The sequence below is a fragment of the Agelaius tricolor genome, unplaced genomic scaffold, assembly GCF_023055355.1.
Source record: "Agelaius tricolor isolate 1412-34295 unplaced genomic scaffold, bAgeTri1.0.p SCAF_4, whole genome shotgun sequence".
Classification (NCBI taxonomy): Eukaryota; Metazoa; Chordata; class Aves; order Passeriformes; family Icteridae; genus Agelaius; species Agelaius tricolor.
The window spans coordinates 33,004,243-33,018,320 of NW_027269264.1; the positions used below are offsets into that span (position 1 = coordinate 33,004,243).

Here is a 14,078-nt window from a genome sequence, read left to right on the forward strand (position 1 = left end):
AGCATCTCTGATCTCTGTCCCTTTTGCAAGCTGAAGAAGTAGATTTGGGTTCATGTCTGGATTATCTTTTTTTTCCTCGCTGTCTATTGAACATATTTTTTTTTACAGTTAATAGAAAAGTCTTAGTTGGTTTTGATTTGAAGTCCAGCAAGGTGGAAGCTAGTACTTCTGGCAAATCTCAGTGTCTAATTGCCCTTGCTGACTTGAAGGGTGCAGCTTTTATTCCTGGTCAATATTGGTATGATTTTAGGAAAAATGAAGAAATTTGAACTTCTTAAGGAATCCTTTCTCATGTGATGATTTGTTGTCAAGACAGTCTTTCTCTGCTTTTTTTTTTTATTTTCTTGCTTTTTCCTACTTCAGTACACTGAAGTAGGAATTTTAAGCTTTAGAAACTTTATTTGGATGTACTTGCTGTACTATATTCAATAAAGCATTTCTGGAGACTGGGGAAGGACTGAAGTAGAAATGTAATTGAAAATAATGTAACTTCAATTGATGATGTAGTTGTTATCTAATAATTTTAATATTTTCATTATTATGCAGTGTTATAATAATTATAATTATTATTTATGTAAGAGGGTTTTTTTTAGAACCCTAAAAAAATAAAATATTTTATTATAAAATCATATAAATTAGACAGACTTGCTTTGTTAAAATATTTGTATTTTTAATTGCATGTTGTGTTCCTATGTGATAGAGAATGAAAATATGTCTCTCATAGGGAACAGAAAACAGTGGAGTTTTTCATTAATTCTGGTACTGCAATAGCTGTATTTTTCTTTCCAGGCTGCATGCAGGGTATGATTCCATATCTTCCAGAGCTAATCCCTCACCTTATTCAGTGCCTCTCTGACAAAAAGGCTCTTGTGCGCTCCATTACATGCTGGACTCTTAGTCGCTATGCACACTGGGTAGTTAGTCAACCCCCAGACACATACTTGAAGCCATTAATGACTGAGTTGCTAAAGCGTATCTTGGATAGCAACAAGAGAGTACAAGAAGCTGCCTGCAGGTAAGCCAAAGCTTAAGCAAATAGCACTATCCATTACACTGCTTTTTTTCCCATGGGAAGCTATTTTCATACCCTTATCAGTCAATGCATGACTCCCTTTCTAGCTCTTAATGTATTCTTCCTCTTAAATTAGAGTAGATGCAACTTTCTCCCAAATTGTAATAACATGAAAAAAGTTAATGTCTATTTCTCTTATGCAGTTTGTTTGCAGAGTATCTAAAACACCAGCTTAAAAAATATCTTGTATTAAATTAGCTGTTTGCAACACTTACTTTCAATATATGTTGTTTCATTGACCAGAAATTTGGTCTTTTTTAAAAATGTCTCTGAACAGGGTCAAAACTGAATACAGTGGAAAGCTGTCCTATCATTAGATAACTAAAAGTGTTTGTACTTAGCATTACCAAAACATTTTGCTTATGATTATTTCAAGGGATATTATCTTTCTCCTGAAATGAGGTGTTGGGGGGTAAAACGCCCTTCTCCCCCATGTCTACTTCTTTAAAAAAATTGATTGCTTAATTAATGGATGCAACATTAATGGAATGGGAATGTGTGCACCCCCTTATGCATCAAAAAAACCTACATGTCAGTTTTTGTCAGACTGGAGTGTACACAGCAAGCTTTCAATGTTTCTTCAAGAAGCAGTTACATATGCCTCTGAACACCTGAAACATAATAATAGTAGTAGTAGTAGTAATAAAAATCATAATAACAGCTACCGCAAAATGTCAGTAGTGCCTAAGGAGAGTGATGAGTGATGAGTTCAGAGTTCTTGGACTAAGCTTTGCTCAAAAGGAAAATATATCCTTGCCTGAGGACAGATACAATGACTTTGTGAATGTACTTAGTAAGATTTAGGAATTAAACACTGTTTCCTTTTTGTCTCCAAACATCTGCAAAAATTTGGCTAGCAAGTTTGGGTAGCTTTAATGTCTTCTGTATTTATTCTATTTAAAAACACCCAAATGGAAAACCCAAAAAACCAAACAACCAAGGAACCAAAAAAAATCCCCAAAGGAAAATCTTCCACTTCTCCTCAAACTTTCCTTGTCCAAAACATGGCTGAAAATCTGCATTTAGTTGAACACAGCTGTGTTGTGGTGTAGTTAAATAACCTCGCCTGGTGCTTATGACAGATGTGCAATGGGCCGTGGAAACCAGGAAATCTAGAATGGAAATACTAAAAATTACAGTACACTTGATTTTTTTTATTATTATTATAAGTCCATTGTCAGACATGGAGTGTGTTTTGAGATACTTTCTTTAGAGCAGAAATTCACTAAAATTACTGTTACAACTAAAAATAAACTGGGAAACTTCACTGTAAGGAAAATGTAGAGTTGTCACAAGTCAAAACGTATTTACTAGCTTTTTTAATTGTAAGGGGATACAGTGAACCTTCTTGGACAACAACAAAGAGCTTCATCCCAGCACTGAGTAGTTGCATTCATTGTTTATGTCTATCAAATTGAAGATTGAACACAGGATACTGTATGTTTTTGTTCCTAAATTCATTATGGTAACAGATGTCTAACATTCACTTCTGTACTTTCGAGAAACTGCTTCTTTAGTTGGTGACACACAGAATGATATTTTACTGAAATACATTTATTTTCCTGCTCAAGTTGTGTGCCTTTCTGAAAGAATACTTCAGAATAAAAAAATAAAAAATAAATAATTCAATAAATAGAGTAAGAAAACTAGCTATTTAGAGTTCACAGTTCTCTTTTGTTAAAAAAACTGCATTTCTGTATTTGGTAGCACACAGTGGAGTTTTCATCTTATGCAGTGGTGCATGCATTTTAGTGCAGAGACTAGCTAATAATAATCTTGTTGAGAGAGCTAGACCAGTATATCTTCAATAGCTCAATAATTCTTTCCTTTCCTTAATGTTTCTCTGAAGCAGTGTGTCTGCTGTGGGGGGATTTTTTTTAATTTTGTTTCATTTTGGGTGGTTTAATGCTGCTACTGAAACACGGATAGACAAGCTGAAAAGTTTCCTTGATGTCATGATGTGTACTTTGACCAAGAGCAGCTAAAACTGTTCATCGTCTGTATTTGCTTTTAGTTTTCCATGGCTTTCTATGTATTTTCTGTGTCATGAACAACTGACAGTACAAGGTGATGTTTGCATTGTACCAGTGCAGCAGCATCAAAATGTCTAGGTGCAGCTACTGTGTACATTGAAGATAGTGGTCCATTTTTAACTTAAATAATCAGCTTTTTTTGTGATTCCTTCTATTTTAGTTAGTATATTGTAACTTTTTGGCTAATGCTTTTCTTTTAAGTGGGGGACTCCCTAAGGAATTTTATGGCAATACTTTAAAATTTTGTTCTTCACAATGTAAGAGCTGGATCCTTATGGGTGATTTTGTTAAAAAAGATCAAAGTTATTTAAGTACTACCTTTTTTTGGAAGTATATTTTACATGAATTTGAGGACTTAAATCCAGCTTTATGTTTAAACAGATTGAGGTTAAGTAGGGCATTTGGGGGTTGTCTTGCTTCATTATTTCCAAGGTACTAACCTGTTTTATTGTCCTTCAGTGCCTTTGCTACTCTAGAAGAGGAGGCTTGTACAGAGCTTGTTCCTTATCTTGCATATATACTTGACACTTTGGTCTTCGCATTTAGTAAATACCAGCATAAAAACCTGCTCATTCTTTATGATGCTATAGGAACTCTAGCAGATTCTGTAGGACATCATCTAAATAAACCAGTGAGTATACCTTATGTTCTGTAGAAGGACTTATGATATTTTAAAAACTTGTTCAGTGTTTTTTGTAGTGTGCTTTAGATGTTATAAACTAGAAATGCTGATATTTCCGTGTACCTTTTATTAGTACTACATGCTTACAGATAAAATACATAGACTTCACGTAATTCTCCCACTACACAAATATTTGCCATTTTGAGTAAACAGGCAAAAGTGTGTGATTTGTTGTGAAATGTGCTGTTCATCATGGTTTTCTACATGCTTCAAGTTTTTTTTATCTTAGAGGAGATAACACTGTAGATACCCCATTTGGACAAAGCACGGATAATACACAGGCAAATGTGGTGGGGTTTTTTTTAGTGTACATGTATTAATTAGTAGAAGATGTACATGTCATGTATTTGCATCTTATGATGGTTATTGAGACTTGTTTTATTTCTCTATAGTGCTTCAGATTACATATATGCCCTAGAAAAAACCTATTTTTTGTTGTTTCCATTTTACTTGCCATCTGGACCCCACACCAGCAAAGGACCTGTTTTTCAGTCTCTCTCTGAGCCTGGCAACCTCGATATTTTACAGTACCAGGAGGAAGCTAAATGGCGGCTCCTGATGAGGGTGGGATTTTCTTTAGTCAGTTAGAATTTTGTACCTTTAGACATAGCAAAATCAGTCACCTCTTTGATACCTTCTGCAAGCAACAGCACTTTAGAGATGCCTTGCTTAGTGTCCTTGTGACTGTGGCTGTGCAGTGGCAAGGAATCCAGCTTTACACCCTCCAGAAGTGCCTCCTTCTCCAGGGATAGGAAATTACTTTCTTTGTGGATTGTTAGTTTGAGGAAAAAGTTTCAGAACTTGTGGTCATGGATATAGGGTTGTAGCATCAGGGCAGTAGAAGATGGTTGAGAATAGCAGATGGCACATGTAGAGCCACAATGTAAATATAAAAATGTTTTCTGCCTGCCTTGTGGCAATCAGATAGATAACCTGGGCAGGTATGCTAAAACCAAACCTGGAGGAAAAGATTCCCTTTGTAAAGGTACTTATGTGCTTTAGGAAAAAATACCAAATGCAAATTTTAAAATCTCATATTAAAATATTTCTATGTATTGCAACAGTGATTGAATTACAGTACACCTGTTTGTTCCTTTATTTGAAAAAGTGGAATATATCTCAGTTCTTTTTTAACTTTGAAATAGAATAGTATGCAGTAAAGTGTTTTAGCAGCATTTTCATCCTAAACAGGAATATATTCAGATGCTAATGCCTCCATTAATCCAGAAGTGGAACATGCTGAAGGATGAAGATAAAGATCTCTTCCCTTTATTAGAGGTAAGTGTTAAAATGTGAATATTTTTTATAAAGTTTTCTAGAAACTATTTTTTTTAAATAAAGTGGTCCTCCTATGAAATATGACTATAAAAGCAGACATTTTTAGCTATTTTCCATTAGGGAAAAAATATTCTGACTGTGGTAAGAAAATTTTATGACTGAATAAATATCCTTAGGTTTAGCAGAAATAATGTAGGGGTTTTTTCTGCCATTTTGGGGTGTTTTCTTTGATAGGATTCTTTTACAAAAAAAGGATTCTATCCTCCTTTTGTTCTTGTCTTCTCTCTCCTTGCTCTCCCTTCATCCCTTCATTAAAACTATTGTCAGACAAGTTGAAGGTATGAACCAGGCCATGTAGTTTAATGCTCTCTACTTGGTGAGTGTGAAGCACCTCTAGAGGAAAACACCTCTAGAAAAATTAGTTTTGTAACTCTTAGGTTATATTAGGGGTTGTTTATGGTCAAGATACTGCATCTTAGTGTAAGTGCTGTCTGAACTCTTGTAACTGGTTTTGTATGCATTTTCTTGGCTAACTCTTAAGAAGATGCTGCTGCTGAGAAATTTTCTCAACAGGTGTATGCAGGAGCAAGTAACAACTTGCTGATAGTTGCCTTGGCTCAGCTAAATCAATACCGCCTTTCTAGGTTGTCTTTGCTTAATCAGTTACATGTTGGTGTACTTAAAATACTAAGTTCCAAATTCCCTCTCCCAAGTAAAAGACTCTTCAGGCATGTGAAGAAAAGTAGTGACTGCTTTCTCTCTCTCCATTTTTTTTAATTCCAGTGCCTGTCGTCAGTTGCTACTGCCTTGCAATCTGGCTTTCTTCCATACTGTGAACCTGTGTACCAGCGCTGTGTAAATCTGGTGCAGAAGACACTTGCACAAGCCATGGTATTTTGCTATAACTATTCCAATGTTACTTTGCTAAACCAAAGTGTTAACTATGTAAAATTAGAGATGTGCTGGGGAATTGAATATCTGCATGAAGGTGCAGTTCTGCAGCTTTTTTATCGTACTCCTGAGAAAATCTAGGATAATTTTGAAAATGTATACTTATTTGTTGCAGTTGCATAATGCTCAGCCAGACCAATATGAGGCTCCAGATAAAGATTTCATGATTGTGGCTCTTGATTTACTCAGTGGTTTAGCTGAAGGACTTGGAGGCAACATTGAACAGCTAGTGGCTCGCAGCAATATCCTGACATTAATGTATCAATGCATGCAGGTGAGATGATAAGCTATCTGATCTACACATTTCCTTTATTCAGAGAATCAGAAACTCTTCTAGAATTGTAACTTTTTTCTTCCTCTTTTTAGGACAAAATGCCTGAGGTACGGCAGAGTTCTTTTGCATTGTTAGGTGACCTGACAAAGGCATGTTTTCAGCATGTTAAACCTTGCATCGGTATGTTTCTTTTACATGTTTATTATATTAATAATAAACCTCAGTTTTTCAAGTGACTAAGAGGTTGTATTAGCCATTGTTATGCTCCCTGTTCTGTGGGTTGCCTTTTTATGGTGTGATACATGGTAATTTTCTGCAAAAGTCTGTAGTCTTTTGCCCCTTTAATTGTATGTTAAGAAAATATGTTCCTATTTTTGTGGACAGTGCGAAAGTTCATTTTTCTTCTTTATTTTTATACTCTTTTTGTTCTACTTCAATTTATTTTTAAGTTAAAATATGTCTAATATAAATCCAAAAATGGGGTAGAGAATAAGGTTTTACTTTGTTTTTCTGCTTTTTTTTTTTAGTTCTGTGGAAAGTAGCATCAGTGATACACTTCCACAATGTTTGGTCTTTCTTCCCACAGATACTGTTGAGATGCACTTGCCAAATGAGTGTTTGGATAGGCTTGGAATTTAAAATTATTTGACAGATGTTAGAGTGACCTTTTTGACTCACTTTTCTTAAAATTTAATCAAAGATGTAATTGCCTTCTAGTCTTTGTTGTTTTTTCAGGGGTAGCTGAATACATGGTTATCCTAGTGATTTGGGGGATGTTCAGTCATGATAAAACTAGTGCTTGTAGATATGGTTTTTTTCTTCTCTTCCTCTCTCTCTCCTCTCACCTGAGAAAGGGAAGGAGAGAAGATTTCTACATAAAAGTTACATAAAGATAAACTCTTTAAGGAAGATTCTAGAAGCATAATTTGAAAATATTTGAGTTTCAATCTGCTTAGGTTCTAAATAATCTGAATGTAACACTTTCCAAGTATTTAAATAAGCTTACATTATCTTTTTCTTAAATATCCCTTCCTCCCCTGCCCCCCCACAATCCTAAAGTAATGGGACGAGATGGTTGTATTGTATGATGAGTTTTCAAACTGTTGTTCTTTCTAGCTGATTTCATGCCAATTTTGGGAACCAACCTAAACCCTGAGTTCATTTCTGTGTGTAACAATGCCACCTGGGCAATCGGAGAAATCTCTATCCAGATGGGTAAGATTTAATTTTTTTTTAATCTCCGCACATTTGGAATTATTTGTCTGGGTGTTTTGGGTGAATTTTTTTTTAAGTGATACCTTTACATTACTATTTAAATTACATTTGTGATCCTTGTCCTTTTTAGTAAGTTACATGTACATGTTCTGTTTCCATTATGTATATTAATGGTCATTTTCTTCTGATTTTTTTTAATTGTTTTTTTCAGGTATAGAAATGCAGCCTTATATTCCAATGGTCTTGCACCAGCTTGTAGAAATAATTAACAGACCCAACACACCAAAGACGTTGTTAGAGAACACAGGTACCCAAAAAATAACCTGTACACGGTGAAGGGAATGAAAAGATTTTTTTTAAAAATTATTTTTTGAAATTGCATAGGGGAACCACACCAGAACTGATTTTGTTATGTACTTGGCTTTTATAAGCAAAAGCAACTCTGTTTTGCACAAGCTCTTACAAGTCTCAGTCTTGCAGCAAATCATATATCTAGATTCTAATTGCTTTCTCCTTTTATAACATTTATTATATCTATTTCTCATCTATTTAATCATTCTTCCAGTTTTATTTATGTATGAAATATGACAAATGTATGCAGTAACACTTAAAACTTAATTTCTCACTGATTTTGATGTATGCATGTCCTTACACGTGTACTGTATATATATGTCTAGTGTTGGAAAAAATGTAATTGGCCTATATAAAACAATGAACTCTTTGAATTTACAAAAAAGTGCATTTTTATTGCAGGATAAACTTACAATATCATACACAAAAATCTAGATCTGTGATGGCAGTTTTACCACAGCATAACTGAAATAATGTTTAATTTCTGTTACCTGGTCACTTAGTAGCAAATTCCTGAAAAGAATTCAAATAATGGCATGCATATTTTATGTTCTGACTTTGCATTCCAAATTGGGAGTAATTCCCAAATGCCTTACTGAATTGGAGTTTCTGAGGCTTGTTTCTTTTGCATTCATAGAGAGCTTGTTCTGGTATGAAAAGCACCTTCCATACTTGATCAAAAAAATTATAGATAATGTGATGGGTTTATTGTTTACTATTTTACTAATTGAGGATTTTTTTTCCTTCTGTTTGAAAAACATCTTGTAAGAAAATGACAGTTTAGTTGCTATATCTGACATGATTGAATATGATGCAAGTACAATGGTTCAGTTATATTTTTCAGCAGAGTAAGAGATAATTTGGAGAGAGATTTTTCAAAGCATTTTTTTCTTTCTGTATTCTCTAAACATAAAAGCTGCACTTTCTCTGCCCCTCTATCTCATTTAGTATGGAAGGTGAACTTGAAGGAAAATTTACCTAGTTTTACAGCATATCATAGGGACTATTTTTGAAAAGAAAATTTTGAATCAAATACCTAGATGTGAAATACACCATGGAATAGTGTAACAGTATAATACTGTACTAGTGTAACCATATAAGATTTTCTTAACCCTGCCCTGATTCCCCTCCTCTGCACTGATGGATGTGTAATACCTGTAACTGAGAGGCATCCAATAGTTTTAAATGTATGTATGCTTCCATCATTAAGAGAATTTTTGGAAGCATCTGAACATTAATTTTTTTTTTTTTCAATTATCCTAATAGTTATTTTAAATGTGGATGGATAACTGCAAATAAATGTTGAGTGTGGTGTACTTATTATAAGTTTGTTGTGGGATATTTTGTTGTGTGCCACTACTATGTGCAAGAATAGTACTGGTTTTGCTGTAGCTTGCTGTGTAATTAATTATTAAAACAATTGTGAAAACACCCTTCAACAGAGATTTTTGTTCCTTGTTCAGGCTGTAGCTGTAAGAATTTACAGATAAAACTTAAAATTGTATTTTCATTTGAACTTCAGTGAAGTTTTGTAAGATGCTAAAAAATTCTAGACACTGTGAAAATTGAGTAATACCAAAAAATTGAGTACATTAACAGTGAGCTGCATCACATGAAATTAACATGTTTGAGACTGCTAGTATATCCTACACCAAACTTTTATTTGAGAAAGCATCATCTGCTTTATTGCATGTTTCATGAAACTGTTCACAAATGCCTGTTAATTAGAGTGTTGCATAGTATGTCCCTTGAACATAGGTTTCCTTTTTCCGCTTCATACAAATCTGCTGGATTTTAGTATTATTCATGTATTTTGCTTCAAGTAATTCTGATACATTATTCCCCACCCTCTCCTTTTTCTAAAGATTAATCTTTCGTGAGTTGAGCAAACACCATTAAAACACATTTGCATAATGATACTTTCTTTGGTCTGTCCCTTGGAACAAAGAACCAAACTACCTGATCATGTGGTGAAGCAATTTTGCTTTTTGTGTGTCCTCATGCTTTGGTATCAGACGTCAGATTCTTGAACATCTTATGAAGAAAACTTTTGTGAGCAGGAGAAGTACTAGGATTAAAGAATTAATGTTCTGCAGTCAGTTGCTTTGAGTTAGCAACCATTTTTAATTAAATTCTTTGTGAGATTATGAAGAAGACATAAACATTTGAGAAGTGTTCCATCCACTTAGGATTTTCAGACAGACCACAATATATTCTATGTAAAAGTATTTGGAAATGTATTTTTACTAAAAGATTAGGTCTATAGAAACCTTGAATTCTAAATATTGGATAAAAATAAAATGTTTAGAATACTTGATACTAATACTGAAAGTTATTAATTTCCTTTGTAAAAAAATATCCATTATAGTACATTTCAATAAAAACTTCAAATGTGCAGAGGTAAATTTACCGTAAATGATTACTCTAAAGAGGAACCGAATGACTGCTTACATCAGAGAGCCTTTGAATTTAAAATTGTGTTTTTGGTGTTCTCTCATACTTCTTTAATTTTTTCTTTTACCTTGGAGAGTATACCATATATGTTGCTGCCTCTTATTTAGGGGGTGGTAATAAACAGCACTGGTGAAATCTTATGTTTATTATCATACACAGATTCTGTTGGTTTCTGTTTCTGAGTTATTTGTTGTTTTTTCTTTATTTTTTCTCCTCCCCCCTCATTTGCTCATGTCTTGGTTGGCGTTTGGTGGTGTATAACCGTGATTGCGTTACCTTAGCAATAACAATTGGTCGTCTTGGTTACGTTTGTCCTCAAGAGGTGGCCCCCATGCTACAGCAGTTTATAAGACCCTGGTGTGTATTATTCAATCTTTTTTTTTTAATTCATTTTTCTTCACTCTCTTTCTTTCTTTCTTTCTTTCTTCTCTCTATCTCACTTTTAGATATATTTTCAGTTGGTTACAAAATCTCAATCCTTAATCATTGCCAACCATGTGACTAATCTTGTCCTATCAGGTTTGTGAGTTTTTAGTAGCACCGTCATGTATTCTTTATGTTGTGGCTAACGACTAATTTATGCATGGGATAAGATTGTCACATGCTTGCTGTGTTAAAGCTTGACTATGAAAGAGCATTTTAAAATCCACCAGAATGACAATACAATGCATGCAAATATTGTAAAATTTAAACTGTGCATTACCTAAAATTCAGTCTGAGGCTTGAAATGCTGTAAGGAATATATGTTTATAGATTTGTTACGTATAAAATAGCTTGCTTGCTGCTGTAAAAGTTCAATAACTGTTCTGTAAGTGGTATCTGACATAATTCATACTGTGACAGTATTTTATGTTCTGCTTCTAATAATGATAGTTTCTATAAGTATTTCAGATACATGTTTCTTTTGTATTTAATGGAATAGAGGTCACACTTTCTGACTACAGTATAACAAAAAGCCAGATTCTGGAGGTGATGCCTAATGATATTATGCTAGTAAAAACTGTGCAACAAGTGTTTTTCTAAGTGTTAAAAATTGTGTTTCAGATCATCTTATCAGTGTGACTTATTCCATCAGATACTGTCATCTAGTTTTGACTTGGTTGAAGAAAAGTAAGAGTGATCTAAGTTTTGCTTTCTAATTTGTTAGGTGCACCTCTCTGCGAAACATAAGAGACAATGAGGAAAAGGATTCAGCATTCCGTGGGATATGTACCATGATTACGGTCAACCCCAGTGGAGTAGTCCAAGTAAGATGCATTAATAGATGCTAACTTTTCTTTACTTATGTGAAATTTAGTGAAAGCTATATATGGAGTATGAAAAAGTTTGCTTTGAAGAGATTCCCTGCAGTACATGATGTAGCTTTATTTTGAAGTCAAGAAGCCCAAAATGTTTATATTGTGAATGATGTGTGTCATAATCCTTCATTAATTGTCATCTAAAAAGAAAAGGGGAGAAGTACTGTTAAAATGAATTTTTGTCTATTACTTGCAATGAATATGTAAATAATGAACTTCAATTAAAATAACTGTATTTTGATACTTCTGTCAGGTTGTGGTCAGGATCTGTATGCAAATATAAGGTAAAAGTTGACATTCTTAGACCCATTTTCCACATGTAACCTAGGTTTTTAGAACAAGAAAGAGAACAAAACTAGTAACCACCCCTTTGTTCTTAACACTTGGGTAGGGAATATTCTGTTTCAACTTTGGATCAATTTTTCCAGGAGTCAATGTAACGATGAACATGCATCTCTTTAAAAGAAATGGTAAAATTGAAGAATAGAATATGACTTGATCTTTAGTCTCCACATCTCTAAAGTAAAGCTGTATCAACGTAATACTTTTTAAGAGGAAAACAAAATTGATCTTTCCCTTTTCTCTGCCTGGAATTCTTCTTCCTGAAACATAAGAATTGAACATTTGCCTTGTTCTGAAATGTGCGGTTCATTTCATTTAGGCCTTATTCTGTACTTTACAATTCAGACTTCTATTGTCTGTTCATTCATGTAGCTTACAGAGAGGGGCTAAATAAGGACCCATTTCATTAACTCATCTTTTCTCTCTAATCATCCTCAGTTCCTATTTCTTGCATTAGCAACATTATTTTTAAACACTGGTATTCTGTTGGTGTAGGAGGAGGTAATGCAAGACAGCAGATTAATGGGGTATGGGGATTTTGAAGTGGCTTTAGTTTTGAACCTCTATGATAAATGTTCTCTGTGTCCCAGAAAAAAACTACTTTAAGGAATAAAACAGATTCTTTTCCCTAACTGGAAATGTATGAGAGATACATTTGTTGCATGTGAGTAAAGGAAGTAGATATTGCATTTGTAGGCGTACTGAAAGAATTAAAGTTATACTAGTGTGGTGCAGAGGGGAGAGTTATGGTTGTTTTCACTGTGGTTTAATTTGAGATACTCAGCAATTTCTGTAGCTGAACATTTAGGCATGCAGTAATTTATTGTTGTCTGGATTAAGTGGAAAATAAATACATAAAAGCAAAAGCAGTTGTAAATTAGGATCAAAGACCATCCACTTCACAAAATGAACATCAAGCATTGTTTTCAGATGTATAAATTGAGGTTTCTAACCTATATGATTGTTTAATCTTGTAGGACTTTATTTTTTTTTGTGATGCTGTTGCATCATGGATTAGCCCAAAAGATGATCTTCGAGACATGTTCTGTAAGGTAAGGTTGCTAAGATAATAGTATATCCTAGTGGTGGCTGTTTTACATCCTCTGGTTTCTTTCTTTCTGTTTCACTTTCAAGTAAAAGTGCTTTCTAGCAGTTACTGTGTTTGTGGTCATGGAGACAAAGCAACATGAAAATCCTGACTTCTTTTTTTAACCTGTATCTTCTTATATGCATTTGGATTATTCCAAATTTTTTTAAATAGTTGCAAAGTTCACTTGTGTTTTTTGAAGGGATAATGATCCTCAAACAGCTTTCCAGCCTACTATGTTTTTCCTGCATTTGGAAGAACAGGCAAGTTTATGCTACATGTAAGACTTTTTTTTCAGGAAATGAGATTTTTATGGTTCAAGACTGTTTTTTGCCACAAAGATGGCTACTTTATTTTGGAGACATACATAAGTTTCAAATTAAAAATATCCTAGTCGTATCTTGTTTCTCATAACTCCTGCTGAAAATAAGAGATTGCTTAATCCTCCTCAGAATCCCTCTTGGTTGAGTAAGTTTCAAGAAACTAACATGCAGTTATACCCAAGAATAGGTATGTGAATTTGCTTATCCCTAGGCAAAGCATCAGTAGAATTTAAAAATTTAAACTAAAGGACTGTTTGCCTTGTATTGAGTTAGTAAAAAACAAACTCAATACAAAAACCAAAAAAGTAAAAAACAAAAAAGCCTTACCCAGAATGCGCTACACTGTATTTTGGCACTAGTGTCTTAAATTAAAAAAAAAAAAAGAAAGAGAGAGAAAGTGGTTTACCTCACAAGCTCTAAAGTGAAATCCCCATTTTCAGGAAGTTCTATGTCAAAAGTAAGGTTCATGATATTCTTAAAGAAAAAACGGAGCATATTCTTAAGTACTTATTAGGCTCATGGATTGGTATTGGCACTTCTTCAATTAATGACATGTGTGAGCATCAAATCAGAAGCTAGAACTTCTCTATCCCATCTTTAAGATCAAAGGCAGAAATCTTGCTGTCCTAGTTAGTCTCTCAGATAACCATCTTCCTTCCAAGGAACATTAGATCTAGACAAGGTGCAGCTATGAGTATTCTAACATCAGCAGAATGAA

The 14,078-nt window shown here is 34.0% G+C and overlaps 1 protein-coding gene across 3 annotated transcripts in view; it reads left to right on the forward strand.

Annotated features, from left to right (window-relative positions):
• Positions 1–14,078, forward strand: part of TNPO1 (transportin 1) — a 56,624-nt gene that overhangs the window by 33,615 nt on the left and 8,931 nt on the right. Inside the window, exons 12-22 of one of the 3 annotated variants that reach the window (XR_011678932.1) lie at positions 790–1,015; positions 3,565–3,736; positions 4,979–5,065; positions 5,849–5,956; positions 6,132–6,290; positions 6,383–6,470; positions 7,407–7,505; positions 7,717–7,812; positions 10,757–10,829; positions 11,458–11,557; positions 12,928–12,965. Coding sequence is in view for 1 of the 3 variants with exons in the window: in XM_071425172.1 (XP_071281273.1) it covers positions 790–1,015; positions 3,565–3,736; positions 4,979–5,065; positions 5,849–5,956; positions 6,132–6,290; positions 6,383–6,470; positions 7,407–7,505; positions 7,717–7,812; positions 10,592–10,667; positions 11,458–11,557; positions 12,928–13,002 (1,286 nt within the window). In the remaining 2 variants the exon portion in view is untranslated. Of the gene's footprint in view, positions 1–789; positions 1,016–3,564; positions 3,737–4,978; positions 5,066–5,848; positions 5,957–6,131; positions 6,291–6,382; positions 6,471–7,406; positions 7,506–7,716; positions 7,813–10,591; positions 10,668–10,756; positions 10,830–11,457; positions 11,558–12,927; positions 13,003–14,078 lie in introns of those variants that run through there. The other 2 variants (XM_071425172.1, XR_011678933.1) reach the window with 2 other exon arrangements.